This window comes from Telopea speciosissima, chromosome 2 (genome assembly GCF_018873765.1).
Source record: "Telopea speciosissima isolate NSW1024214 ecotype Mountain lineage chromosome 2, Tspe_v1, whole genome shotgun sequence".
Classification (NCBI taxonomy): domain Eukaryota; kingdom Viridiplantae; phylum Streptophyta; class Magnoliopsida; order Proteales; family Proteaceae; genus Telopea; species Telopea speciosissima.
In genome coordinates, this window is record NC_057917.1 from 36951554 (window position 1) to 36979360 (window position 27807).

General features: G+C 39.9%; 1 protein-coding gene across 1 annotated transcript; it reads left to right on the top strand.

Moving 5' to 3' along the window:
* The first annotated feature begins 760 nt into the window (after positions 1 to 760).
* On the top strand, positions 761 to 20815 carry LOC122649633 (probable proteasome inhibitor). Its single transcript, XM_043842865.1, has 4 exons — positions 761 to 978; positions 1085 to 1256; positions 1440 to 1575; positions 20700 to 20815. Exons 1-3 carry the CDS (start codon positions 804 to 806, stop codon positions 1453 to 1455), a joined length of 363 nt encoding a protein of 120 aa, XP_043698800.1. The 5' UTR covers positions 761 to 803; the 3' UTR covers positions 1456 to 1575; positions 20700 to 20815.
* Positions 20816 to 27807: the final 6992 nt, after the last annotated feature.

The following is a 27807-nucleotide window of genomic DNA, read 5'->3' on the forward strand; positions in this document are numbered from 1 at the left end:
CAACAATTCATTGTAACCCCCAGGTTGGTTACAAACAGCTTTACCCACACCAACCCCACCCTCCACAACAACAACAACAACAACAACAACAACAACAACCGAAAAAAAAAAAAAAACCAGTTCCACAGGGCTAAAAGGATGGGATGTAAACGGACCAGATTCGGCTTGGATAGTGCTATATCTGCATCCACATCCGATTAGTTTTTGGATAGATTCGGATAGTGCTAAATGGATACGGACACGGATATGGATCTGATATTTTATCTGTTTACATGTAAATATAGCTTTTCGGATAGGTATAGTCTATCTGTATTCACATCCGTTTAGCTTTCAGACGCATTTAGATAGTGTTAAACAGATACGAAAAGAAATTTTGGCTATTCATTTCCACCCCTACTAAAAGGGTATCGCCTAATTAATTCTTAATTTCTCTATCGCCAGTTCCAAACTGAACCATGTCAGACCAAGAAAGAAATTTTTGCGTCTACCGCCTCTTGTGAGAGGCAGAATCGCATCCGTCAAAGAACCGTAGATGATAACGATTCGACCAAGAAGGGTCAGAAGTTGCCGATCTTCATAGCTTACGTGGAAATTAAAAAAGTCCTTAGATGACATGGACCTTCGTACAAGTTCCACATTTCCACTTCGATTCCGAGCAACCGCCAAAGTTGTTACTCTCGATTCTCGAACCATCTTCTTCCGCCCTTCTGTATTCTTAAGAAGGTTGTTCTATACACTTGATTGTTGACACAGTTCTTACTTGAAAATTAATTTCTAGACACACAGACCCGAATCAGGAAACAATGGTCACTGCAGACTCCATGTTGGCGTTGATTAGGGCTTGTAGGACTTCTTTTAGAAACTCTCACGACAAAATAGCATTCGCTGTTCACGCTTCCTTTCTCGCCTCTGGATGTATTCTTGTTGCCACTGGGCTTCCTGCTTTCTCCGACACTGTTTTGTCCTCTCCTTCTACAGGTAATCTATCCATTGTTTTTGAGTCGTCTATTTCTGCTGTTTGTTTTTCCTCTTGCAGTTTCTTTCCTTTGGTGTGGATAATGATCTTCTTTCTTGAATTGGGTAGATGAAGTTGGGATGGAGTGCAACGGAAGACGCTTATGCTTTCCTCTACAGCAAAGAGGAAAACGGTGCCAAGAAATTGGTCTTAGTAAAATGTTTGCGATGGGGGTTAAATTGATTGTGGATGCACTGGTCGTGGGAGGTGGAGACGAGAAACGAGTCAACCTCCAAATCGAGTAAATTTTTTCTTTTTTGTTTTATAATTTTTATTTCCTTGAGCTTACGTTGAATTTGTGGCATTTTTATATGAGAAAAGGGGATGGCTGGGTTTTGGAACTCTTTTAATTCTAAATGAGTGGATGTCGGGATTGTGGAATTCCTTTGATTCTGCAACTCTTACGGGTTTGTGGTTTATGCAGTGTTTTACAAGTATGATGGGGGAAGTGAGAGCACTAACTATTCTGACATGTATAAGAATTTTGAGGAGCTTGTGAGTATGTTGAATTCCATTATTCTGGCTAAATTGGATGAATCATCGACGTCTAACGGTTTAAGGTACCTAATTTAAATTACAGTATTGCCATTGTTTTCTGATGCTATCACTATTTTTGTAAAGAACTCTGTTACTTGAATTTTGGTAGGCAATTTTTTTAGTGTTTCGAGGGAAATACCATTTCATGATAAGACAAAGTTGGAGAAACATTGTCGAAGGAACAAATTCGGCTCAATTTGGTTGCAAGGGAAATTAAAGAAATTGAAGTGAAACCAGATCTATATTAAAATGCAAACTTTTAATATGATTGTGTGACTAATTCTAAAATTGTTTACAACTCCAAAACATTCCAAATATAGTTATTAAATTATGCAGACGTCCCCTGTACTATGACCTAAATACACACACCTCCCCTGTGATTCCAACAATTACAACTGTCTCACTTTTGTTGATGGTGTTAAATATAAAACATAATGACAATTTTAACCACCTCACTAAACTCAACCCACTCAACCCTTATTTGGACCCTTAACCAGTAGAATATCCCACTTTTTTAACCCTCTTCCCTGCAAGTAACGTCATTCCCCTTCATCCAAGGTTTTAAGTATCGTTCCGTATCCTCCGATACTAACCGATACGTGTCATATCTTAAGTACCGATACGCTATAGTACTAATACGATACCTAAATTTTTTTTGGAATTAGTACATGTAAGATACCTCATCCTGTATATATAATTAATTGAATGCACTTGTCTTGTAGTACTTTGTTCTCCTTTTTATACATGATATATTTTACATATTACTTATTTATAGTGTTTATGCTTCAAAACTGTTTTTGGCATATATCCTAAGCATTTCCATATGTTTCTTGACCATTTCCATACATATCTAGCGTATCTTGAATCTCTCTGATACGATATGATACAATACGTCTATTAAAATACCCTTTTGATATGATACCCGATACAGCTACGTTAAACCTTGCCTTCATCTGCTGAGGACTTGCAACTCATCAGTGACCTGCAAGACCTGCAACTCCTTCCAGTGTTGCAGTATGAGTTTCTTCGTAAGTATGTGAATAAGAGGCTCTCCTTTAAGAACTGCAGGAGAACCTTTTTGGATGTAGAAACAGGGAACTTCCAGAAAATGGTTCTGTCCCTTGCTGTTCTTGGGTCAATTTTGCCTAAGAAGAAGGTCCATGGAAATCATCAATGGTGTGTCGTATTTTCTTGCCAACCACGTATTTTTATCCTGAGAAGAAGGTTGATGCAGATCTGAAGGTGTATTCAAGGAAGAAGAAGAAGAGGGCTGTTGCTTAGCATCGACGATCACGTTTTTTTTTTAATCTTGGGTTGTTGAGTTGTTTTGTCTTTGTATGAGCCATTTAGTTAAGTTTAAGTTGTGGTCCGTTCTAGTGGTCTAGCTGAAGTTACTTACCTTCTATTTTCATTGTTAGTAGTTACTATCTATTTCCATTGTTAGTAATTGTCAACAATTAGTTCACATTAGTTAAGAAACTGATTGTGTCGGGACCAAATTGGAAACATCCTAATTTGGGAACCTTCTAATTTTGGATCCCTTCTGTTCCCTTCTATTATTATATAAAGCAGCCCAAGAGGCACAAGGGGCCCACAATTTCTTCTTCAACTCATTGCTGTTGTTTGCATGCTTGCTCCCCATGGAGTTTCCTTAGTGTTTGATCTAAGGTGGAAGGGGCTGGTGTTTGATCCAGTCGACTCTGTGCGGTGGGAAGCCCGGGAGGCTGTTATCAGCTTGTGATCTTCATCCTTTTACTACTCTAAAGCCATTAGAAGGTTGTCTTCATTCTTCAACAATTAGTCCACTGTTAAGTAAGTTTTGCCATTCAATTCTGTTAGTTTCTAATTCTGTTCCCTAAACCTTCCAATTTCTTATTCCCCAAGTCTACCACTCCTACTCCAATCCACCCATCAGAACTGGCCAATAATTTGATCGAGTTTTAGTCCACTCAGCAGGGGAACTCGATCAGAATTTCAGACCAAACTGACCACATGATCTGCAGTATTCACTTTCTCCCAGAACCAGTCTTTGTGTTAAGTTTTTCTGCAGTTTTGATCTGTTTTATGAAATCAGTAGGAAGGCTTAAGCCTGCTGATTGCGTAGAGGCCTTTGGCATTAAACCCTACCTTGAAGAACATCTGAGAAGTTATTTCACCGGTGATCTGCCCACCCCCAATCGACACAAGGGTGACTCTCAAAAAATCAAGCTAGAACTCGAAGAGTATTCGGGTAAGCATGTTCCCCAAGTATTTTATGATTGGTTGACAGCGTTAGATGATTATTTTGATTGGTATGAATTATCTGAGGCACAAGCTAGTTGGTGCTGCACGTAAGTGGTGGAAAACACGGGTGCAGAGCAGGTCATCATGAGATGCCGAGTTTGCCAGCTAGCTAAGGGTGCCAAGCAGAACACGGGTCTCTATTCACCATTGCCGATCCCTTACCAGCCTTGGGTTGATATTAGGTTGGATTCTGTACTTGGGCTTCCCCCTACCAGGGAGAGATTTGACTCCATCATGGTGGTTGTTGACTGATTCACCAAGATGGCTCATTTTATCCCCTGTCGAAAAACACTTGATGCTTCCCACATTGCCAAGTTGTTTTTCAAGGAGATAGTTCACATCTATGGGCTGCCGAGTATTAGTCTCTGACCGAGATGTGAAATTTATGAGCTACTTCTAGAAGACTCTATGGCTGAAGACAAACACCAAGCTTCTGTTCTCTACTGCCTTCCACCCCCGACTGATGGACAGACAGAGATGGTTAACAGGAGCCTATAAGCTACTGAGATGTTTGGTCAGAGATTGTGAGAAAACATGGCCGTCCATTCTTGACATTGCTGAGTTTGCTTACAATAGCTAGATAAACAGGACCACTGGACATACCCCTTTCGAGATTCTTCTAGGGATACAACTCAAACGTCCCATTGATCTAGTTCCTTTACCCCCTCAAGCTAGGGTAAGTGTGGAAGCAGATGAGTTCCTCCGCCATATCACCGAGGTACACGCTGATGTTCGAAGGAAGATGGCCCTCAGTACTGAACATTACAAAGCCACTGCTGACAAACATCGCCGGTTCGTTGAGTTCAAGCTTGGAGAAATGGTCTTGGTCAGGGTGAACCCAGAGAGACACCAGCCGGGTGTCAACAGTAAACCCCATCCGAAGAAGATGGGTCCATACAAGGTGCTGAAACGTATTGGACCCAATGCTTATGTTCTCGAGTTGCCTGTTTCTATGGGCATAAGTAATGTGTTTAATGTGGCTGGTCTCTACTTGTACACGGGACATCACTCAGATGATGGTGATTCAGAGCATATGTTGAGGCTGCCCCAACTCAAGGCACCCACTGAAGATGTGATCGAGGAGGTCCTAGACGACATGCATAAGACCACTCGACATGGCATAGGTTACCATTCTTTCCTTGTCAAGTGGAAAGGTCGCCCACACCAGGACAATACTTGGATCCATGCAGATGATTTCAAGAGGCTTGATCCCGAGTTGTATGATCGATACATGGTCTTCACTCATTCATCGGAGATGAATGTTTCTAAGCCGGGGAGAGCTGATGTAGGTCCAAGCACTAGGAAGAAGAAGAAGCCTTGAGAAGGCTGTTGAGTTTTGTTTTTCGTGGGAGCCTTTCTATACATAGATTTTTTTCCAGCATTTTATTAAGGGCAAATTAGTCTTTTAGCTTTTTAAATTATTTTAGTTTTATTTTACTTCCCCTCCACAAGTTCCATTAGAAAGCTGGCTTTGTTTTGTAATCAGATTTGGAGTCCAAAACTGAATGTTCTATTTGTAATTAGAAATCAGATTAGGTTTACAAGTCCTAGTCTGAGTAGGATTTGATTTCAGTTTTGATTAATAAATAAGCAAATCGTGGGAGGCTCCCCCATAGTTCAATAATTCAATTTATGCTTTCAAGCTGGCTTATTTCTTTAGAAATAGGCCTACTTCGAACCTGCATCAGTCCCATGCACTCTGGGGATTCTTCTAACTCCATCGCACAAGATCCGCCATCACCACGACAACATCATACACCACCAATGCCACCACCACCACCACCACCACATCAAACATCACCAATGGCGCCACTACCACCACCCTATGAAGCTGGTCATTATGATGATTATGGAGCTCAAAGAGCAGTAAAGCTATGGATGTTCTTGAATTTTATGGAGACAAAAATCCAGAACAGTACCTTGACTGGATTCACAGTTTGGAGACCTTTTTCAAATGGTACAGTTTGACTGAGGCTAGGAAAGTCTTGTTTGCAAAGGCTAAATTGAAAGGCACAATTTGAGTATGGTAGATCAAGCAACAACAACAGAATCGAACCTGAGGCATTGAGTTAGTCACTACTTGCACTGTGATGGGTGTATTGGGTAACCTAGAGGGGGGTGAATAGGTTACCACTAGTGAATTTTGCCTTTTTTTTGATTAGTTGCACACTTAGATTAAATATAGCAATGTAAAAAGCAAAAATAAATGAGGCACAAGATTTATAGTGGCTCGGCTAATTTAGCCTACACCCACTCCTCTCAACCTTGAGAGACTTCCACTAGTATTTCCCTTTCAATACAATAGGTGGGGAAATTACACATTTACAACTCTTTTTAACAGGATAAGAGGATCCATACAATCTTTCTAGGACAAGAGTATCCTTTCAATCTCTTATGGATGAGAGGGTCGTTATACTAATCTAAGTACGGTCTAGATTAAAACAACAATGCTTTCTCAAATAAAAAAGCATAAACAAAACCAATACAATAAGAAGTTGTGGTATAAATACCTATCAAAGGGTAGTGACACTTTACCCTTTGAGTGATGTCATCGCACAATGATATGAATGATGTTGATGATAATGATGTACCTTTGATCTCCCAATGCACTTCTCTTGATAATATAACTTAGAGAAGTTGTGGAGAATAGAGAGCTTGAGTTCTTGGCCAAGAACAATAAATTGGCGCCTTGAGCTCAACACTAAAGAATGCTCTCAATAATGATTTGAAACTCTCTTCAGGTGATCTCAATTGGATGTGTATATTGTATGTTCAAGGGCTGCTTTTAGAGCCATTTTGATGCTCTATTTATAGCAAAAAAATGGGTTAAGTTTTGGTCCCAACGGATATAAAACGGTCACATTTATGTCAGTCGACCTATAAAACTTGTAGGTCAACCACCAAAAAACTAGCCGTTAAAGTCAATTTGGGGCTGTAGGTCAATGGTTGGTCAACCGATGGATCGACCTATAGGTGTCGATCGACCAGCAGTTCTCGATCGACCTATAGGTGTCGATCGACCAGCAGTTCTATCGGTTGCAACCGACAGGCTACTGCAATTAGATGTGTGTTTTACATCTGTTGTAGGTTGACCGACAGACAGTTTTGCCTATATTTGACTGTCTATCATATGGTTTTTGATCCGGCTTGCTTGGGACTTCATGGGGGTTTGGTCCAACACTTTTATTGCCATGTTCTTAAGTCTAGGGCATGGAAATAAGTTCCTCCTAGTCTCTCTAAAACATGCGAATGCAATATGATGTGCACGTGAGTTACATGTGATGAATTGTGTTCTAAGTGCACTTGATTATTCTTGGAGCTTCTTCTCCTTGTGGTTGTGAGTTTTTTTTACTTCTTTCAATGATGTTCTTCAATCCTCAATTGTCCTTTTCTTTAATCTTTAATCTTGCATCCTCCATTATGTATCCGGATGCTCAAGCTTTGTTAAGTCTTTCTTAAGGTCTTAGTGGCTTCTGTTGTCCGGCTATAGGAATCAATCATACACTTAGACATGTTTTTGAGTTATTCCAAATATGTTTGTTATCATCAAAATATATTCGTGGGAAAATGTGTTTCCCAACAGGGTGAAGCCATGAACCGAAGATTCTAGGGAAGAGTCCCAGGGGATTTTTCTGACTCCATCGCACAAGATCCGCCACCGCCACCACCATCACCACAACAACATCATACACCACCAATGCCACCACCACCACAACATCGAACACCACCAATGCTGCCACCACCACCACCCTATGAAGCTGGTCATTATGATGATTATGGAGCTGAAAGAGCAGTGAAGCTGTGGATGTTCTTGAATTTTATGGAGACAAAAATCTAAAATAGTACCTTGACTAGATTCATAGTTTGGAGACCTTTTTCAGATGGTACAGTTTGACTGAGGCCAGGAAAGTCTTATTTGCAAAGGCTAAATTCAAAGGTACAACTCGAGTCTGGTAGATTAGAGGGTTGAGATGGGTGAAGCCATGAACCGAAGATTCTCGCCTGCCGATTACAAGCAGTGCATGCACCTCAGGTTTGCACAGTTGAAACAGAAAAGTCTTAACGGTTGAGGAATTTGTTGCTAGATTTTATTATTACGCTACTCGATCTGATTTTGACTGAGATGAAGAAGTATTGGTGGCATAGTTCCGCAATGGTTTGCATCCTCAGATTAGTACTGCACACGTATCCAGTCAACTGCCTACAATGGAAGATGCTGTACAAGTTGCATATTAGGTAGAAGAAAGTTTGAAATGGCCTTACATTCAAAGGAATTTTCCAGACACTTTTCCTAGGGGTAACAGTTACAGTCAACAACAGTCTTCTCCCCAGGAAAAGGCATTCAACAAACCACAGGCTACTGGTTCATTTATGGCATCTTCATGGCTTAACTGGCCAAATGCTGCCCATTAGTGTTACACATGCAAGGGATATAGACATTTCAGTTAAGTGCTTAGTGTCCCAACCACTTGGTAGCTTATGTTGATAATTGTTGAAGTACTGTTCATGTGACACTGTTCACGTAAACAATGATTTGGTTGATATGTGTATCTTCTATTTTCCTAGTCCTAGTTGGAGTCCTAGTTTCTAATTATGTCAAGTCCTAATTCTACTGTGAGTTGTTAGTTCTAGTTCTTTTCCTATTGTAACTTGGAATCCTATCATGATTAGGAATTCCTAATCTGATTAGGAGTTCCCCTTTCTATTGTAATTTCCCCTCTATAAATAGAGGGGCTTACCTATCAATTGAATAATTCAAGCATTACAATCAATTCTTCTTCCATCTTCTCTTCTCTCTCAAGTTACTGGTTATAAGTCCTAGGTTTTCTACATGGTATCAGAGCAGTAAGCAAGTACCTGATTCTCTCTGTTATTGCCGTTTTGAGAGTCGTTTTTGGGTTTCTAGTTGGAAGAAGAAACCCTAGTTTATAGACGAAGAAGAACTAGGGTTTCATATACCGTTGAAGATTTGTATGAAAATTGTGCACTTTCGCTGAAGATTGAAGCCTAAGTTTGTTCCTCTTGCTGGCCGTTCGCTGGTTGTATAACTATTGATATCTGGTCACAATTTATGGTTTCGATTCACTGGTTGTTGATTGAAATTTATTCCTGATTCTTCGACTGGGTTTGCTAGTCATGATTTGCTGAATCCAAACAAACCGACGCCTCTGCTGCAATAATCTCTGGTTTTCTTATTTACATTGCTGATTCTATTTTCTGCTAATCGATATCCTGCTACTAACGTCACTGGGTTTTCCGCCTCGATTGCTAGTTCTGAGAACCAGCTACTTTTGATGGTCGGAGAACTGATTGTGGTTTCTGTTTTCAAATATTCCTCAATTTATTTTCTTCTAATGGTGTTTATTGTTCTCACCTCTGCTGATGGAGTCTCTCGAGTCTTGTTATCTTTTGCTTTTGGACCTTGGTAGTGAGGTTGAAGACAATCACTGTCGTGGTATCTTTCCCTTTGGCTACAGCCAGCAAGATATTTGGTTACTTTCTTTTAATTGACCATAATGCATTCAATCCCAATGACATAGTTATTTATTATATTCCTTATTTTATCTTTTTCCTAATTTACCCTTGCCTTTATGCCTAATTCAGCTTCTATTTATCACTTACATTTGCTTCCAAGATTGCCCCTACTTCATAACTAGTAATTCCTATTGCATCCCAGTGCTTCTTTGTTTACCAAAAGCCCTTGAAATATTCTGGTCATTTAAATTACAATTCTGCCATTCCCCTATTTGACTACCCAATTGACCCTTAAAATTCTGGTTTATTACCAGTTTGCCCTTTGGCTTGGATTGTATTTAAAAGTGGATTTTTACCAAATTACAACCATGGCATCCTTTTTTTTCCAACACCGTTCCCTTTCAATAATTCTAATTCCCTTCATATCCCATACCTTTGGCATATACCCATAACCGCTTTGGAAGTTAATGGTATTCTCCAATTTTGCCATTCCTTCCTTTTTAATTACCCTTAGCACCTCTTGGAAAATTCTGGTATATTATGTTTTTGCCCTATCTCTTACATCATCTCTTTTATGTCCACGTGTACTACACGTGAGGGGGGGATTATGTACAATACACCCGCAGACATTGCAGAACGCAGAACTTACAGGAACATTGGTGCAAAACATAGAAGATCAGTTTTCTCCACTATTGCCATTGGGTATCCTTCTTTATTGGGTTGAGTTTGCAGTAAGGGGGAGATTGAAGTATTGAAATATTGAAGATATTTGGTTGTTGCCTATTTGAGGACTTTCGATTGGGTTGATACAGTTTTTTTCCGCTACCTGATTCAGTTTGTTTTCGCTACTTGCTGCTCTAGTTATTTCACTTCAAGATTCTATGTCACTATGACAATTTGAGATTCATTACGGGATAGCTATTGAAGATCGTTGAAAGCTGCCTTTTTTGGAAGACATTCCAGTACCGGTTTGCTGATCATGTATGTCCAAGTTTTGAAAATCTATTTTTTCAAGTTCTAGAAGGGTTATTTGGGAGCTGCATTCATATATCAAGTTGGATTTTGCTGCACCTTAGTTTTTTCCCATTTTGTTCAAGTTGGGCATTAGTACCTTTTATGCGCCAACTTGAGGGGGAGTGTTAGCATTATTATGGAATTCTTTTTTTCCTTTTAGTTCAAGTTGGATCTTCTTTCTTTACTTATTTGTATAATCCAGCTTGAGGGGGAGTGTTGAAGTACTGTTCATGTGACACTGTTCACGTAAACAATGATTTGATTGATATGTGTATCTTCTATTTTCCTAGTCCTAGTTGGAGTCCTAGTTTCTAATTATGTCAAGTCCTAATTCTACTGTGAGTTGTTAGTTCTAGTTCTTTTCCTATTGTAACTTGGAATCCTATCATGATTAGGAATTCCTAATCTGATTAGGAGTTCCCCTTTCTATTGTAATTTCCCCTCTATAAATAGAGGGGCTTACCTATCAATTGAATAATTCAAGCATTACAATCAATTCTTCTTCCATCTTTTCTTCTCTCTCAAGTTACTGGTTATAAGTCCTAGGTTTTCTACAATAATGACTCTTTTATACCTTGTGATCTAGAGGAGCACCTGTGTATGGAGACAGTTGATTTAGTGCCAAAGCGTGAACTAGATGAAGTCGACGACAATGACAGTGATGAGGAGCGACATCTTTGTTATGTTCGTTGTCCTGTTCTGACTACTCATGAAATAACTGAGGATGAAGTCTGCTCGTCTAGACGCGGCGCCCTTTCACATTATCATCTACCGCCCTTTCTTTCCTCTTGGCTATTTACGCATGAAGATCGTGGTATGCATGCTCAACTTTGGTTTCCGGTACTATAGGTAGGAGTATATTATGCCATGATCAGTCACCCGGGAAAACCAACCCTCCTCCAAGAAGAATTGAGTTAGATTTTAGGTTAAGAAAGTAAGTAAGAGAGAAGGAAGAAGTTAGAGGAGGAAGAAGATGGCAAGAGAAAAGAGAAGAGACAGGAGAATATTTTGGGTTGTAATGTTATGTGTTGGAGAGACTTCTCTATACACCTAAATTACTTCAAGCATAATAAAGAGAATTACATCCACTTCCCTAGGGAGGTACAAGAGAAATAAAGAAAGAAAAATAGGATTACATAATAAGGCAACTAGTAATAATACTAGTTCCTAAACTACCCCTGTTACATGACTTCTAACACTCCCCCTCAAGCTGGAGAATAAATATCCTGCATTCCCAGCTTGCTTAGGAGAGAACTAAACTGAGGAGAGCCAAGAACCTTGGTGAAGATATCTGCCAACTGATCACCAGTCTTCACAAAAGGAGTACAAATACAGCCAGAGTCTATCGTCTCTTTGATGAAATGCCTATCAACCTCAATGTGCTTAGTCCGGTCATGTTGAACAGGGTTGTGAGCAATACTGATGGCAGCATTGTTGTCACAGTACAGCCTCATGGGTCCTTCAGTGTTAAATCACAGTTTCTGAACAAGCCTTTTTAGCCAAATGAGTTCACACACTCCATGTGCCATAGCTCTAAGTTCTGCCTTGGCACTAGATTTGGCTACAACGTGCTGTTTCTTACTCCTCCATGTGACTAAGTTACCTCCCACAAAGGTACAATAGCCGGAGGTAGATCTCCTATCTATAATGGAACCAGCCCAATCGGCATCTGTGAAGCCTTCCACTCTCAAGTGGTTGTGCTTTGCATATAACAGTCCTTTCCCTGGAGAGGACTTCAAATATCTTAGAATATGATACACAGCATCCAAATGGCCACTCTTGGGAGCATGCATGAATTGGCTGACAACTCCCACTACATAAGAGATATCTGGCCGAGTCATAGAGAGATAGATAAGCTTCCCCACTAGCCTTTGATACTTCCCCGCATCAATAAGAGAAGGACCACAGTCCTCTCCTAGTTTGTGATTCTGCTCAATAGGAGAGCTTGCTGGTTTACAGCCTAACATCCTTGTCTCTGCCAACAAGTCAAGAATAAACCTCCTCTAACATATGTTGATTCCTTTCTTGGTCCTTGATACTTCTATTCCTAAGAAGTACTTCAAGGGGCCCAGATCTTTGATCTCAAATTGCTGTGCCAAGTAGCTCTTCAATTTACCTATCTCAGCTATATCATCTCCTATGACCACAATATCATCAATATAGACAATGACAGCAGTGATAGTACCATTACTCTGCTTGGTGAAGAGGGTGTGATCAGCTTGGCTCTAGGAATATCCATTCTTTAAAATAGCCTGTCGGAAGCGCTCAAACCATGCCTTTGGTGACTGTTTGAGACTATATAGAGCCTTCTTAAGGAGGCACACTTTCCCTTCACCTGAGGGCATCTTGAAGCTTGGTGGAGTTTGCATGTACACTTCCTCTTCCAAGTTGCTATGAAGGAAGGCATTCTTCACATCCAATTGATATAAAGGCCAATCTTTATTGGCCGCCAAAGATAAAAGAACTCTTATTGAGTTATGCTTGGCCACAGGGGCAAATGTCTCCTGGTAGTCAATTCCATAGACTTGACTGTACCCCTTGGCTACCAACCTCGCTTTGTATCTCTCAATAGTGCCATCAGAATTATACTTGATTGTGTAGACCCATCTGCATCTAACTGGGACACGTCCCTTGGGAAGGTCCACAAGTTGCCAAGTACCATTATTCTCAAGTGCCACCATCTCCTCAGATATGGCTTGTCTCCATTTTGGGTCAGACATAGCATCAATGACATTCTTGGGAATTGAAGCAGTAGAGAGAGCAGTAATAAAGGCAAGACCTGTGGGAGAAATTGCATCATAGGAAACAAATTGGGATATAGGATTAGTACAAGTTCTTTTCCCTTTCCTAATAGCAATAGGAAGGTCCAAATCAGATGGAGAAGAAGGAATGTCACCTGATTGAGAAGAATGAATCTCAGGATGTGGATCCGGATCTGAAGAGGACTCTTGGTAGGTCTTCTTTCTTGTATTATGCAAGCCTTCACCTTTTTTATATGTAATGTGGTAATCCTTCTACTTACCAGAACCACTTTTAACAAACAAATCTGTATTCCCGTTTGATTGATTATCAACCTCAACCACATCTACAATCCTATGTTTTCCAATGTTAAACATAAACGGGGATGTAGGTAAGGGAGAAAGGAAGAAATCATCAGCAGCCTGTTCACTCCCACAATTCTCCCCCTGAAGAGGATGTTGAGAAGGGACAAAGAAAGGGATAGACTCAAGAAAGGTAACATCCTTGGAAATGATACATCGGCGGGAAGAAGGGTGGTAACACTTGTACTCCTTGGTAGTAGAAGGGTACCCAAGGAAGAGACACTTGAGAGCTTTGGGGTCAAGTTTAGTGCGAGCAGATTTGTTAACATGCACATAACAAACACAACCAAAGACTCTAGGGGGAAGAGAAAAAGCAGAGGCCTTGGGAGATAAGATGTCCAAGGGATATTTGAAATTAAGATGCTTGGTAGGCATGCGATTGATGAGAAAGGAGGCAGTGAGAAGAGCCGCAGACCAGAAGGTCTTGGGGACATGCATGCCGAACAAGAGACTACGGGTAACCTCTAGTAGGTGACGATTTTTCCTCTCAGCAACCCCATTTTGTTGGGGCGTGTCAATACACGCTAGCTGATGGATAATGCCATGAGTAGTAAAGAAGGTTTGAAGACCACTAAACATGTACTCTCCCCCTTTATCAGATCGGACAATTTTGATGCGAGTCTCAAATTGAGTAAGAATCATTTGATAAAAATTCTGAAAGGCATCACAAACATCACTCTTATGCTTCAGAAGAACAGTCCATGTGGCACGTGAAAAATCATCAACAAATGACACAAAATAACGATAGCTAAATAATGAAGTAGTAGGGGAAGGACCCCAAACATCAGTATGCATAATATGAAAAGGAGCAACAGTTCTATTACCATGATAAGGATATGAAGACCGGCAATGTTTGGCAAACATACATGGTTCACATTGAAAAACATGAGAAGGGGCAATAGAAGAAAATAAGTGAGGCAATTGTTTCCTCATTACAACAAAAGATGGATGGCCAAGACGACGATGCCATAACATAACAGAATCTACAGAACTACTATCATTACGACCACTCACATAGGAATGAGCTGTGGGCAAAAAAGGGTAAAAAAGATAGAGGCCTTGCTCCTCACGTCCACTACCAATAATCCTCTTCGTCACCAAATCCTGAAAAAGACAGTGAGAAGGAAAAAATGTGACACAACAGTTGAGAGATTTAGTTAGATGACTTACAGATAAAAGATTCAGTGTAAGGTTGGGGACATGAAGAACAGAAGTGAGAGAAATAGATGATGTCACAGGGATATTTCCCTTACCAGATATGGAGGAAATGAAGCCATCAGCTACCCTAACCTTATCCTTACCAGAGCAAATGGTATAGGAATCATAATAATGAGATGTATCAGTCATGTGGTCCGTAACACTAGAGTCAATGATCCAAGACTGGGCAGCAGTAGAAGCTGAGGTGGAGACCTGTAAAGCTGAGGATGATGAGGAGCCAGCCACACTAGATGTAGAAGATGTGCTCAATTGTGACACAACCCTGGGAACCACTGCATCTATAAAGGTGGAATCATCCTGTGGGGCATCAGCCTCAGTTGTCGCGGAATGAGCTCGAGCTCCTCCTCTACGGCCACCACGACCACACGTACCAGGAGGGCGACCATGGAGAGACCAACACCTATTCTTGGTATGTCCAGTGCGTCCACAATGATCACATTTAAGTCTGTCTCGCCCAACTCCACTGGCGCCAACTGTCTCCACAGTGCTGGCTTTCTCACGGTTAGGCCCTTGGCCTCTACCACCTCCACGGGTGTCCGGAAAGGAATTGGAATGGAGGGCTGATCTCTCATAAGATGATGCTGGTGGTGGTGCCATAGTAAGCCGCCGGTCTCCTCACTCTGTAAGTAACTGCAGACTTCACTAAGAGAGGGAAGGGTAGACTAGCCTAATAGCTGGAGTCTAACTGGCTCATAGTTGGGGTTCAGACCACCAAGTAAAGAGAAGACACGGTCTTTTTCAGGAGTCAGATACACCTTTGCTTCATCCTCTGGGTTGGTCAAATGAAGGTCCCTGTAGTGGTCATACTCCTCCACAAGACTGAGAAACGCACTATAGTACTCAAAAATAGTGCTGTCACCCTGCTTCAATGAGTGAATTTTTTTATGGAGCTGATAGACCTTGGCAGTGTCTCCTACTCTGTCAAAAGCCATAGAGACACTATCCCAAATAGCTTTGGCAGTTTCTTTCCTTATAAACCTTCTCCCAATCTCGGGCTTCATGGAGAAGATCAACCATGCCATAACTGTAGAATTTTCAGTCTCCCATTTATTAAATGTAGGTGAACTAACTGCTGGAGCCTTGATAGTACCTGTGATATATCCAAGTTTTCCCCTACTCCTAAGGAAAAGTCTCACGGAATGTTACCAATCTAAGTAATTAGTATCATCAAGCTTCACAAAAGAAATCTGTTGGTGAGTACTCTCATTAGCCAACTGAGGAACAACAGTAGTGGGCTGGGAATCAGCAATGCCAAGCACAGATGTATCCAAATCAGGCATGATGGCAGGAAAATGACACACTCAACCCAAACAAGAACACCAGAGACAAGTGGGGAGTACACACTCAACCCAAATAAGGATTCCAATCACAAGAAGTAAATTCCAGCAGGAAAAAAAACAGGTAAAATCTGGGCAGAACTTCACCCAACACCTTCCAAGTAGCAAAACCCACTCAAAAAAGTTCCAAGACCTTAAACAAGGTATCCATAAACACTTCTCAACCAAGGGAGGAGTCCATGGTACTCCAAATGCAAGAAAAAAAGGAAGCAGCAGTCACAGGCTGTACCTGGGCAGAAAATAGAGCTCCACGAAAAAGGAGTTGTGCTCACATAGAGCCTTCAAGCAGCAAGGAGGGACACATGGACCTTGACAAGTACCCTTGGGCGATTCTAGTGCACCATTCCAAGCCTCAAACCCATGCCGAGATTGAGAGATATAGAAACTTCAAGCTGGAGCTGGCGGTAACTCTAGCAGTGGATAGAGAGGCTTCAAATCAACAAGAGAGCTTCATCTGAGCTCAAACAGCAGTTGCAAATACAAGGATAGGTTATATTAAACCTATTTCATGCTCCTTTCAATTGATTTCTTACATAGGGAGCTTCTCCTTGAAACCCTTTGTTCCCTAGGGTTTCAAAGAGAAGGAAAGAATGGAAGCAACAAGATGGATTCGACTTTCAAACCCTAAGGCTCTGTTACCATGTTAGATTTTAGGTTAAGAAAGTAAGTAAGAGAGAAGCAAGAAGTTGGAGGAGGAAGAAGATGGCAAGAGAAGAGAGAAGAGAGAAGAGAGAGGAGAATATTTTGGGTTGTAATGTTATGTGTTGGAGAGACTTCTCCATACACCTATATTACTTCAAGCATAACAAAGAGAATTACATCCACCTCCCTAGGGAGGTACAAGAGAAATAAAGAAAGAAAAACAGAATTACATAATAAGGCAACTAGTAATGAGACTAGTTCCTAAACTACCCCTGTTACATGACTTCTAACAAATTGTGCTATGCCCCTGGTCCCTATAGAGCGAAAGAGCTGCCTGGTGATCTCTAGGTTGAGCACGTCCGGTCGTAAACTGCTGCCGCCATTTCTAGGACCGACCGACGCGTCACCTGTACGGGTACCTACATAGTGTAGGGTCGGTCACACACTCAACATAGCATTTTGACTCATGTGCCTTCCAGAACCTGAGGAGTTCCCTCGCTCTTTCTGCGCACGATTAGCCAGCCTTGCGGCAACAAAGGGATTAGACGTCCCCCCATGCTATAGTTCCCTGCAGTCCGAACCCGGTGCCACATTAGGTTAGGGAGATGGGCAATAATAGCTCCTCCGCATCCCAAAGCGCACTGCCTTCCTAGGTGTGCAACACAAGATTGGCGCCTTAACAGTATCTTTCAAACCCGTATAAAGTGCAATGGCCAATTATATAGTTTGGTGATCGATGGAGTTGTATTAATGTCGTCTTTGAAGTCACTGTCGGGTAAGTTGGGATTGCAGACAGAGCCCCATCCAATTTCCTACAAAGTTGCATGGGTGAACAACTCTAATCTCAAAGTTACAGATAATTTGTACTCTCCTACTCTATTGGTGGTTTTGTGGATACGGTTCGGTGTGAAGTCGTCCCTTTGAAGCTATGTCTTGTTCTTGGTCGACCTTGGTGGTTTGATAAAAAGGCACAAACATTGCAGGTATGCAAATACCTACTCCTTCAAGCACTGCAAGAAAACCATGAAGTTTCTTCCCACTAAAGATCTCCCTAGCATTAAACTCAAGAAAGTAGCGGGATTGTTCCTCCTTCAGCGTGTTGCTTCAAATGGCCTCCTTGGTCTTTTTTCAAACTCGATGGAGTTGAGTTCTTTTCAGAGGAGGAGAATTAATGCAGTATCACTTGACTGGTTGGACAAGAATGATAGGATTTGGAGATAGAGCCAAACCTAGACGGAACTGGTCCAACAAGGTTTGGAAGTAGTTATTTTAGTTATCTGGTAGTTTATTTATTTCTTTCTTTTATTTGTTTGAGTTGCATATGTAGGATTAGTTTCAGTTTCATAGTCTAATTAGGAGTCTTTGTTATTTTCCCCTTTAAATACTTGCATGTAACCCAACATTGGACCCAATAAATTGATTAGAAGTTTATTGGGTCAGTCTGAAATCCTATCTCACAGTTTTACCTTTTCTTTTCCATTCCTCCACCAAGAGAGTTCGACGGTTAGTGTGAAGACAATGATAGCGATGGTGGTGGTGATGATGATGAGATCTTTAATATTGCAATGTGGCAGGTGGTACGCAGCAGCAGCAATGGAAGCATATCGAAAACAATTTGCAGATCAAATCGAAGAAGTTTAATTAAACTAAACAAATAGGTGCACTAATGTGCGCCGACCAGTGATGCTAACGTGAGTCGTGGGCCGGGCCGACCTACCAACTCGGCCCGAAAGCCTGATCCATATACCCGAATTGATGACCGGTGACCCGACCCGGTTGATCGTTGACCGGTTCAGTTCTGGTTCACCCAGACAGAATCTTTCTATAAAAAAAAAATAGAGAATAAAGTTTTTGGTCTGTTTTCGTTTATTCCTTGTGCTGTTCTGGTCTGTCATGATAGGGAACATAATAACTTCTGACACTTGGAAATTTCCTTTTTGATGTGTTTCCAATTTCATATAATAGAACCTTGTGATTGTCATAACATTGCAATAGTATATTATTGTTGCTTGCTATATTTCGTAATGTTCAGTAATGGCACGATAGGAACACTTTGGATATCTATATATTATTATGGATAAACTAGCATTTTAACATAATTTTATTTTTCATAAAATTTCTTGATCAATTTGCCAACTGGTGGGACCTACTTTGTATACTTTGCAGTGGATCCCATCATTTGTGTGGGCCCCAATGTTCAAATATAGATGTATTTCCTACAAAGCACATCTTTATTACATAATCTATTCTGCACTAGACATACCAACCATATTTCTCATTATAGAATTTGTTGCCGCCAGAATCTGATCTGCTACGTAAGTGGGCAGACCTGAACACCACAAGATAAATACAGTGCAAAAGAGTGGATTGGAGCTGGCTCCAAGGTGGACTCTCCGATGCTGAAGTCAGTACTCCAAGCAACAGCAGTAAAAGAGTTGGGAGCTGAGTATGTAGTTAGTTAAGAGTAATCAATGTGATTAAGCATCCCGTTAGCTTCTACAGTGCCCTCATATACATAGGATGTATGGTGGTAAGATTGGGGATCGTGTCAACAAAGTAAAGTAAATATCCCTTGTGGAAGGTCCCTAGTCACAATGACGGTTATATGACCCAAAAAGCTTATGCTTTGATGGATAACATTAATATTCACCTTAATCTTCCATTTTGACCAGACCTCAAGCCCATGTGTCAAACCACCATAGGTGGGTCATTTTTATGCATATCAGAACCTATTATATCTAGTAGTAATCAAACGGTTATTATTTATAGCCCATTAATTGTTTTTTTTCAATTCTCATAAATGGGTCATAAATTTAATTATAAACTATGCCAAAGAGAGCCTAAGAAACTAGTCTTGGAATTTGGTCTTTAGTGAGTTAGATAGTTTAGAAGGTTTCTATTTTGCTCAAAGAAGGTATTAACATGCTTTTTGGAGTTAGCAAACAAAGATATTTCTAACTTACAAAGCATCATAATAGCCAAATAATGAAAAGGGGGCTGGTCAGTCTATTTAATTTGACTCTAATAAGATTCGTTGAATTGAAGTTGAGTTATTCTTCTACTTTGCTGCTCCTGTGGATGGTTTCAATAATTTCTAGTGTCAGTTGTAGCTTGCACTATACCCCAAGGTCAAACCCTTAGGTAAGTTGTGGCTAACATCTCTCTTGCCACCTCTGTGGAACACCTTGTGCTGCCCTACATCAGCAGTCCTGCAGTAAGAGGTTGTGGAACACCTTTACTGTCCTACATCAGTCCTGCAGTAGGTCTTTCTTCTGATCTAGAATGGATTACTCTGGAATAAGGTTATTTAAACAAAAAGTTATGTGCCTTACTTACATATCATTGATTCTTTATTGGATTACATCTTAGTTCTCCTTCCACTTTGAGAGCTGACCATCTTAAAGATCTAGAATTACCTTTATGTCCTAAGCTATATTTTCCTTGCTTAAACTTTTTGGGCACAGGGACACGAGAATCAATCCGAGTAATACCCCCTTTTTTTTATTTATGAAATCTGCCTCCAAAACCCTCTTTCACTTAAATTTAAAAAATCCAACTCGCTCCAGGCTACATGTCCTTTGGACCGTTAGCTTCGATACACCCCCTATAATCAATGGATCAAGCACCCCAAATCCAGAGTAGAGATCTAAAGGCAGGTCCAGCCATCCAGGTATTATCGGCTTGAGTTCTGGATCCTGGCAGGTCCATGATGTCATCCTTGGTTCTGGACCTGACTATAGAATAAGAACCCCACCAGTATGTGGAGGCCATTCACGATGGCGGTTTCTTGACTTGCATCATGTGGCTAATAAGTATTCATCTTTCCATTTGTTGTCGTTTCCATTGACATTCTCTCCCTTTTCTGTGCTTTTCTATTTAAGTACTAATGTAATTTCAGAAGTTTCTATGGACTGCTAAAATTTATGGTGTTAAGTTTTGGATTTTGTTTGTTTTTTTTTATAATCCTTTTGTAGTCATTGTCATCGAGGTATTACTAAAGGCTTGATCTGGTATAATATTTTTTTTTGGAACTAATATCCTCTGATGTGTTTTTTGACTGGATGTTAACTTTTTCAGCAGGGCAAAAGCAAGTGAACAGTGGGAAGATAAATCGCATGATCAAGGGGTAGGTTTGGTTGAGCCTCGAGGCTCTCAACCATATCCTTCATGGTGTTTTCTCCTGAAATTCTGTCTTATATAATTTGATACATTAGTTTGCTGAGCAAAATTAATAACTTCACAGAATAATTCAATGTTCAACCTTATTTATTGGAAGAAAGTATACATCATGATCTCCAAATCAGACCTTTAACATAAGCAGCAAAGGGTCTATTTTAACCTGTACAAAAGGGCACCGATGGCAACCACCCCCTCCAAAAAAAAAAAATATATATATATATATATATATATATATATATATATATATATAATAAGGAAATAACAATAAAGGTAAGAAGTTTATTAATTAGGGAAGTCTACTGACACAAAAATTTAGATCGCCTTGAGCAGTACCAAATACATAGGCTGTCATGGCCATTGACTGAAGTAATTAAGAGAGTCTCAATTTGATATCAGAAGACTATATAAATTTAAATCTACCATTTGCTGCACAAACAAAAAAAAAAGGTCTTAGCTAAAATATAGTATTTTTTTTGCTAAAGTTGTTAAAATATAGTAAGCCTTTAACTTGACCTCTGAAGTAGTCTTTCAATTTCCATGGGATTAGTAATTTCAGTTTATTTGGTTTAGGTTATATGTCAATATATCTCTTTCTCATTCAATCAGAGAAGATTTCATAGAATAGTTCCAAAACTTAATTGAAAAAAAAAAATCCAAGTTGGATGGAGAAGCCTAATTTTAACTTGCAGGAGCCTTTTCTCAACTGCTCTTCCGATGAATTCTTCAGATGTGGAAGAAAATTCACCAGAGTGTATCCGAATCTCCAACTTTTCTCCCTTGCTTTTTCAATTTTCCTACTCAATTGGGATTCCTGTCTCTGACCATCTAGAGAAAGTCGAGGAAAGAGGAGGGAGAAGAGAGTGGGGCTTGGTTTGCTGGAAACGATGGGGTGAGATCTGGTTTTAGCAAGAACAGGTTGAGCATCGACGGGTGAGAGGTGTAAAAGATAGGTACTGGTGTGAGGGGTGAACAACTAAAAATTATCAGAATGTTCAGTAATTCTTGACTTTGGAGGGTATTTGGGGCTGGTTTGTTGTCTGTGAGCATGAGATGAGACTGGATTTGCCAAATAAATTAAAGATTTTCTTTTTTTCTCGTTGGGGTTCTATCAGTTTGGGCTGAAATTTGGGTACATGTGTACTTACCCTAGAGCGATTCAAATTGTAAATGGAGGTCGGAAAGTTGCCTAAGTTGGGGGTTCTAAGATCAAGTTTCAGGTTGGGTTCCTTCGTGCTGTACTGCCAGGAACAATTACAGATAGCTTTCTTTGATGATTCGAGGGCTGTTTCGTTGGGTTATAACTTAGATTTCATAGGGTTATGAGTTGTGATTCAAGTCCTAAAATTCCAGATTGATCCATTCTATCTTGAGGAGGATCCTTCGTAGGTTCCTGTGGTAGAGGTGGAGGAGTTGGAGGTGGGGCTTCATGGTGGTGATGGTGTTAGTGGTGGGTGGTGGTGGTAGGGTGATGGTGGTGGTGGTGGTGGTGGTATTGGGTATGTAAAAGAAGATCATGATTTGGGGAAGATGAGGGCATTTTGGTCTTTTCAAATTTTAGCAAATAGTTCAGGGCAATTAGGTCTTTTCAAATTTTAGAAAAGATAGAAGAAACGATAGTTTGATCATTTTTTAGCATTTTGGACTTAAATGGCTTTAGGGGGTAAAGTAGGGGTGGTACGTGGAATATTGAGTGGTGGTACGTGGACTTATCAGAAGCTTAGGGAGGTACGAGGAATATTGGATGGATTACAGGGGGTACGTGTATTTTACCCTTTTATTTTTTATTATTGGAAAGTACCTCGCCCTGGAGAACGGACGGTGGTTATATTCAATCAAGTTTATGATCCAATTACAAATCAGCCGTAGGATCCTGGGTGGACTTCCAACTATAACCAAACACCTGACGGCGTTTCTCTTTAAACCTTCTCCTTTTCCATAAAACCCAAACTTTGCTGGTGGAGATTACAGAGAACTGAAAAACCCTAGTTGATTAGATATTTTTGTATTGATCTGCTTCTGCGCTTGTTCTCAAGACCGCCGAAGCCGTGAATCCGAAAGCGTGCCCGCTGGCCGATGCCCAGCTTACAATAACCATACTGGACCTTATTCAACAAGCTGCGAACTACAAACAGCTCAAAAAGGGTGCTAATGAAGGTTTGTTTTCCTTACTCGTGTTGAAGGCTAAAATCCAAAGCCATACACTTCCATTTATTTTTAATCTCTAATGGCTTCTAGTAATCCGATTTCAGATACCAAGACCCTGAATAGGGGCATTTCAGAGTTCATAGTAATGGCAGCCGATACGGAGCCGTTTGAAATTCTTCTCCACCTTCCTTTACTCGCCGAAGATAAGGTACTTACTCTTCTTTGATAGTTTATTTCTTTTTAAGTTTTAGTTTTTTCTTTTGCACCTGATTATATGATGGGTTTAAACATTCTGATTATTTCATTGATGGGATTAGATATGAACTTTCAGGGAGTTACAATTGACAAACATCCCAATCAATATTTTTGTCATCGAAACGTTTGAGATTTCATTATTTCTTCATTATAAAGGTTAATGTTGAAGTTTGTTAAATAACTTGTTAAGTTCGTATTATAAATATGGGTATCTCAGTGGTTTTATGTTGTACTATTGAAGTTGAATAGACTGAAGACAACTGGCAATGCCTAGTGGTTTGCAGACTGGATGGTGGGAAGATACTTTCCTTGGCTGTTAAGACCCTCTCTCTCTCTCTCTGTTTGGGAGCGGGGAGGTTGTCTTCCTAAGAAAAAGTGTCTTAGCAAATATCCTAACTTGTTTTCTTGTACTTGCCAAGATACAACAGCACGTGAAGTTAGAAAAAAAATGCTGCTAGAGTTTTTATGGGAAAGGGAAAGTGCAGAAAAGTCCTACCTCAACAAGTGGGAATGGATTTAGGAACCAAAACATTTGTGAGCATTGGATTGAAGGGTGTAAATATGGGACTGGAACAGATCCGCTAGGAACCTGAAAAGTCCCACTCATTAGTTTATTGGGACTGTTCTCAGTTTGGAGTTTGGAAGCGACTGCTTATCGGGCTGGGTTGGTTTTGTTCTGGGAATCCCAATGGTTCCAGAATTGAATAACCGGTGGGAACTGATTAAGAACTGAACTGCCTTGGCCATTTAAAAGCCATATATAAACCAAACTTGGATATGGCTGATGTTTATTTGAATGATTTGGTGCGTTGTTTTGGTGTTGATGATTTGGATTCTGGAATTTTGAATTTATTTGTATGTTTAGGAATTGGGATTTCCTCTTTAAGTATTTGGTTCATATTTTTAATTTGTATGCTTATAGATGGATATTTTACTATTGGGAAAAAGGATGCTACCTGGTCTCGTGGATCTTGCACGCAGACACAGGAGCTCGGAAATTATTGTCTCGCCCCCTGTGAAATAAAAAATCCCAGCCATGTTGATGCCCCTACATGAGCTCTCATTGGCCCTCGATGGTGCAGGGGCTACATGACCAGGCAGTGGCCTCTTCCCCTTTATTATTTGTATGCTGACGAATGGATATTTGTGTGCTTAGGAATGAATATGTGATTATTTGTATACTTAGGTAAGGATTTTAGAATTTTGGACACTATGAAATGATTAGAACACGGAACCGTCCCACCCATTAATAATCGGTACTGGTTCTCAGGTTTGTATTCAATTAGCTAATCAGGACGGTTTTGTTTTTGGCCTCAAAGGATCGCAACCGATTAGGATCTGTCTCGATTACCTAGAACATCTCTATTTACACCCTGAGATGAACCTAATAGACTCCACTAAAATGGAAAGGTCTAACCCAATCCTCAACCTATTAGGTAACTTAAATTGACTAGAAAAATGAAATAAACTCAAAACAGAGTCCTAATCTAGCCTAACTAAACCTTTAAAAGAAAACTACTAAAATCACTTAAAATGAACCATTGGTTGAACCGATTCAATTTATGAACAAAAACATCAAAATAAAACTAAGTATGGAACTAAAACAACTTATCCAATATGAAACCTAATTACCCATATTTTAGGCCCATAAAAGTGGCCTATTACATTGAAAACCCATGGGATCAAAGGCCCAACATGTATTAACCTAACCCTAGACTTATATCCATCAAAATAAGCCTCTTTTGTTGATGTATCTGCATCACTTTGTCTGTAGTTAGTCATGGCTGATAAAACACTGGCAGAGATCTACTACTAAGCTTCAGACTATTAATTTTAGTTTTTGTTTTTTTCTTCTATTTTATGAGAAAGGTATGCATCCAAATCTGTATACCTGGATGGAGCATTTTTAAATCATGGCGGACCATATTTACTGGTTGGGTGAAAAAATGGCGTTCGAGTGAAGAGCACATAGCCACTTGAGCTTGTTTTATCTCATAAAGCTCCAAAGAGAGAAATTTTGCCTGGTTTGTCTTAGAGAAATGTACCCATTGATTAATTCCTGGCTATCAAAACATGGCATATATTATATAATATTGTAGCAGGGATGTACAATAGAGCTGATTGGAGGGCAAGGATCCATGTAGCCGACCCCATTTAGTTGGGATAAAGCTGAGTAATAGTTGTTGTCTAGTTCATAATAGATTCCAATGTTCTTGTTAGGATTATCCTCTGTGACTGATATCAAATCCAGGAGGGAGATTTTGGTTCGTCAATTGGATCAAATTGAAGCTTTTTTTGTGATAAAACCTCAACAACCAGAACCTGTGGAGAGAGAGAGTTGGTGGTTGAGTCTCTTCTGGGGTTTTGGTCAGTCTCAGTTCCACATTAGATTATCAGTTGGGTCCTGGTGGTTCACTTGGTTCAACCTTGGACTGACCGAAAATTCCTTGTTTTTTTGCAACCCCAAAACCAAGTGCCCTACCACATAGTCTGTTGGTTCTGGTTCTAGTTGATTTGGTTTTCATTGGTTTTGTGGTCCTGGCTTGTAATCGACTCCCTTGGCTATAAATTGAATCAACAAAAGCAAATGCATGGCCTTGGCTAAATACTGTTTGATTATCTTTCCATCATATTGAAGTAATTGAGCTGCATTTCTAAATATTTTGGTTGAATGGCTTGGTTTTCCATGGATAGCAAGGATTTTTCACCTTATCTGTCACCTTTTTTACTGAATCAAGTACACTTGAAGGGAAATAGGAACTCAACCAGGCTTTATCCAACTAAATGGTTTGGCTTCATGAATCCTTTCTCACAATTGAGCTCTATAACTACTGGCTGGGTTTCTTCTATTGATTACCTCTGAACATATTAAATTATGAAATCTGAGTTTTCCCATGTGGTAGATTTCACTTAATACTTCTCAAAGATTTGACCTTTTGTTTTACAATCTTCTATAGAATATGAGATCATTCTTGGTACACAGCAGAATGTCTTGTGATACTTGTGAATTTTGCATCATGTTGCATTTATAGCTGTTGGGGTAAAACTACCATCAGTTTTCGTGAATGAATTTGTAATTTGTGAATGTGGCAGAATGTGCCGTATGTATTTGTACCTTCTAAGCAAGCCCTTGGCAGAGCATGTGGAGTCACTAGACCAGTGATTGCTTGTTCTGTGACAAGCAACGAGGGAAGCCAGTTGAAATCTCAAATACAGCAATTGAAGGTGGTCTATGGTCTGATTTCATTTTGTCCGGCAATTTATATCCCTTTTCTTTGTCCTTTGTGTTTTTTAACTGCTGACATACATATCCTGGTCTATGCAGGATGCGATTGAAAAACTCCTAATCTGAAATATTGAATGATGCCATTTCGGCATAATGGGCCTCTCAGATCCTGTAACTCATCCAGTGAAGGCTTTGACTGAGCAAGATGTAACTTGTGGTGTTTTCAAGTCTCCCCCCCCCCCCCCAAAAAAAAAAAAAAGCACTGCATTTTCATTAATGTAAGCATATTACAATTAGCATTTATAGAAACTCATCTTTGTAGCTTGTTTAAAATTAATGGCAGGTGTCACGAATGCTACGGATGATAGAGAGGAAATATATTGAGAATGATACTTGTAGAACTCAATTCAACTTGTGCTCTGGCAGTTTTCGGTGTTAATTGTGTGAGCTTTGTAGTGTTGAATCTTCTGCTCATGGAGCAGTAGCAGTTTATACATAATATTTTTTTTTATAAGAATTTTATGCATAATATAAGATCTAATTTTCCAATATTGAGGATTTAATTGGGTGTTTTGAAATGACACTTTTATAGGTTAAGTTTGGTTATTGTAACCTTACTTTGTTTATTCTCAATCCCTATAATACTTAAATGGGAAAAAGTGGTCATTTTGTTAAAACTAACAATGAACCACATCGTCTCTTCCTTATTTTTCTCTACTGAACTGATCTGTCAACAAGGAAATCAGTCTTCTATAATCATGATCATATTTTCTAGCCATGTGAAACCTTAAAACCTCAAATCTACAATCTCCAGCCCCTCCTAAATGGATGAACACTTGCTACGATGGAGAGCTTGAAGGTGAAGTTGATGTAGAGTTTCATTAGAAGTACCCTCGTCAACATTCGATACCAGGCTCAAAAGAGCAAAGATGACAACGACGGACCAAGTTTTGGGTCTGTGAGAGACTAGCATAGTTAACAACCCGCTCCCAGAAATATAGCCATCCCTCCCTACCCTGTCAATCCCACGAGCCTCTTATCTATTCTCATTTGATCATGGTGGGGGAGCAAGTCAACATAGAAAAACTTACATTGGGTTTAGGAGAATTTAGAATAAAGTAATGTAATTGTAATAATTTTAATTTTTAACTAAAGTATATGGTAATACGCTTCCTATAAAATAAGAAGTAGCTCAAGCTAGGCACTTAATACATTGAGGTATGAATAAACTAGGTTGCATCAAAAATATTTTTTGCATCAAGCCGAAGCCGGGAAAGGGTTTTACAAGATTAAAATGGTCCATTGAGCACCTCAGGGCTATGTCAACGGTAATCAGTTTGGCAAACTCCGAGCTTCCCTTCATTCGCTTTACAAGAGCCG

What these genes read in the sequence shown, in the direction of transcription:
- LOC122649633 (XM_043842865.1), top strand. Translation starts at nt 804, where the DNA reads ATGGTCACTGCAGACTCCATGTTGGCGTTGATTAGGGCTTGTAGGACT. An exon ending in TTTGTCCTCTCCTTCTACAG is followed by an intron (nt 979 to 1,084) that starts GTAATCTATCCA and finishes TGAATTGGGTAG; the next exon opens with ATGAAGTTGGGATGGAGTGC.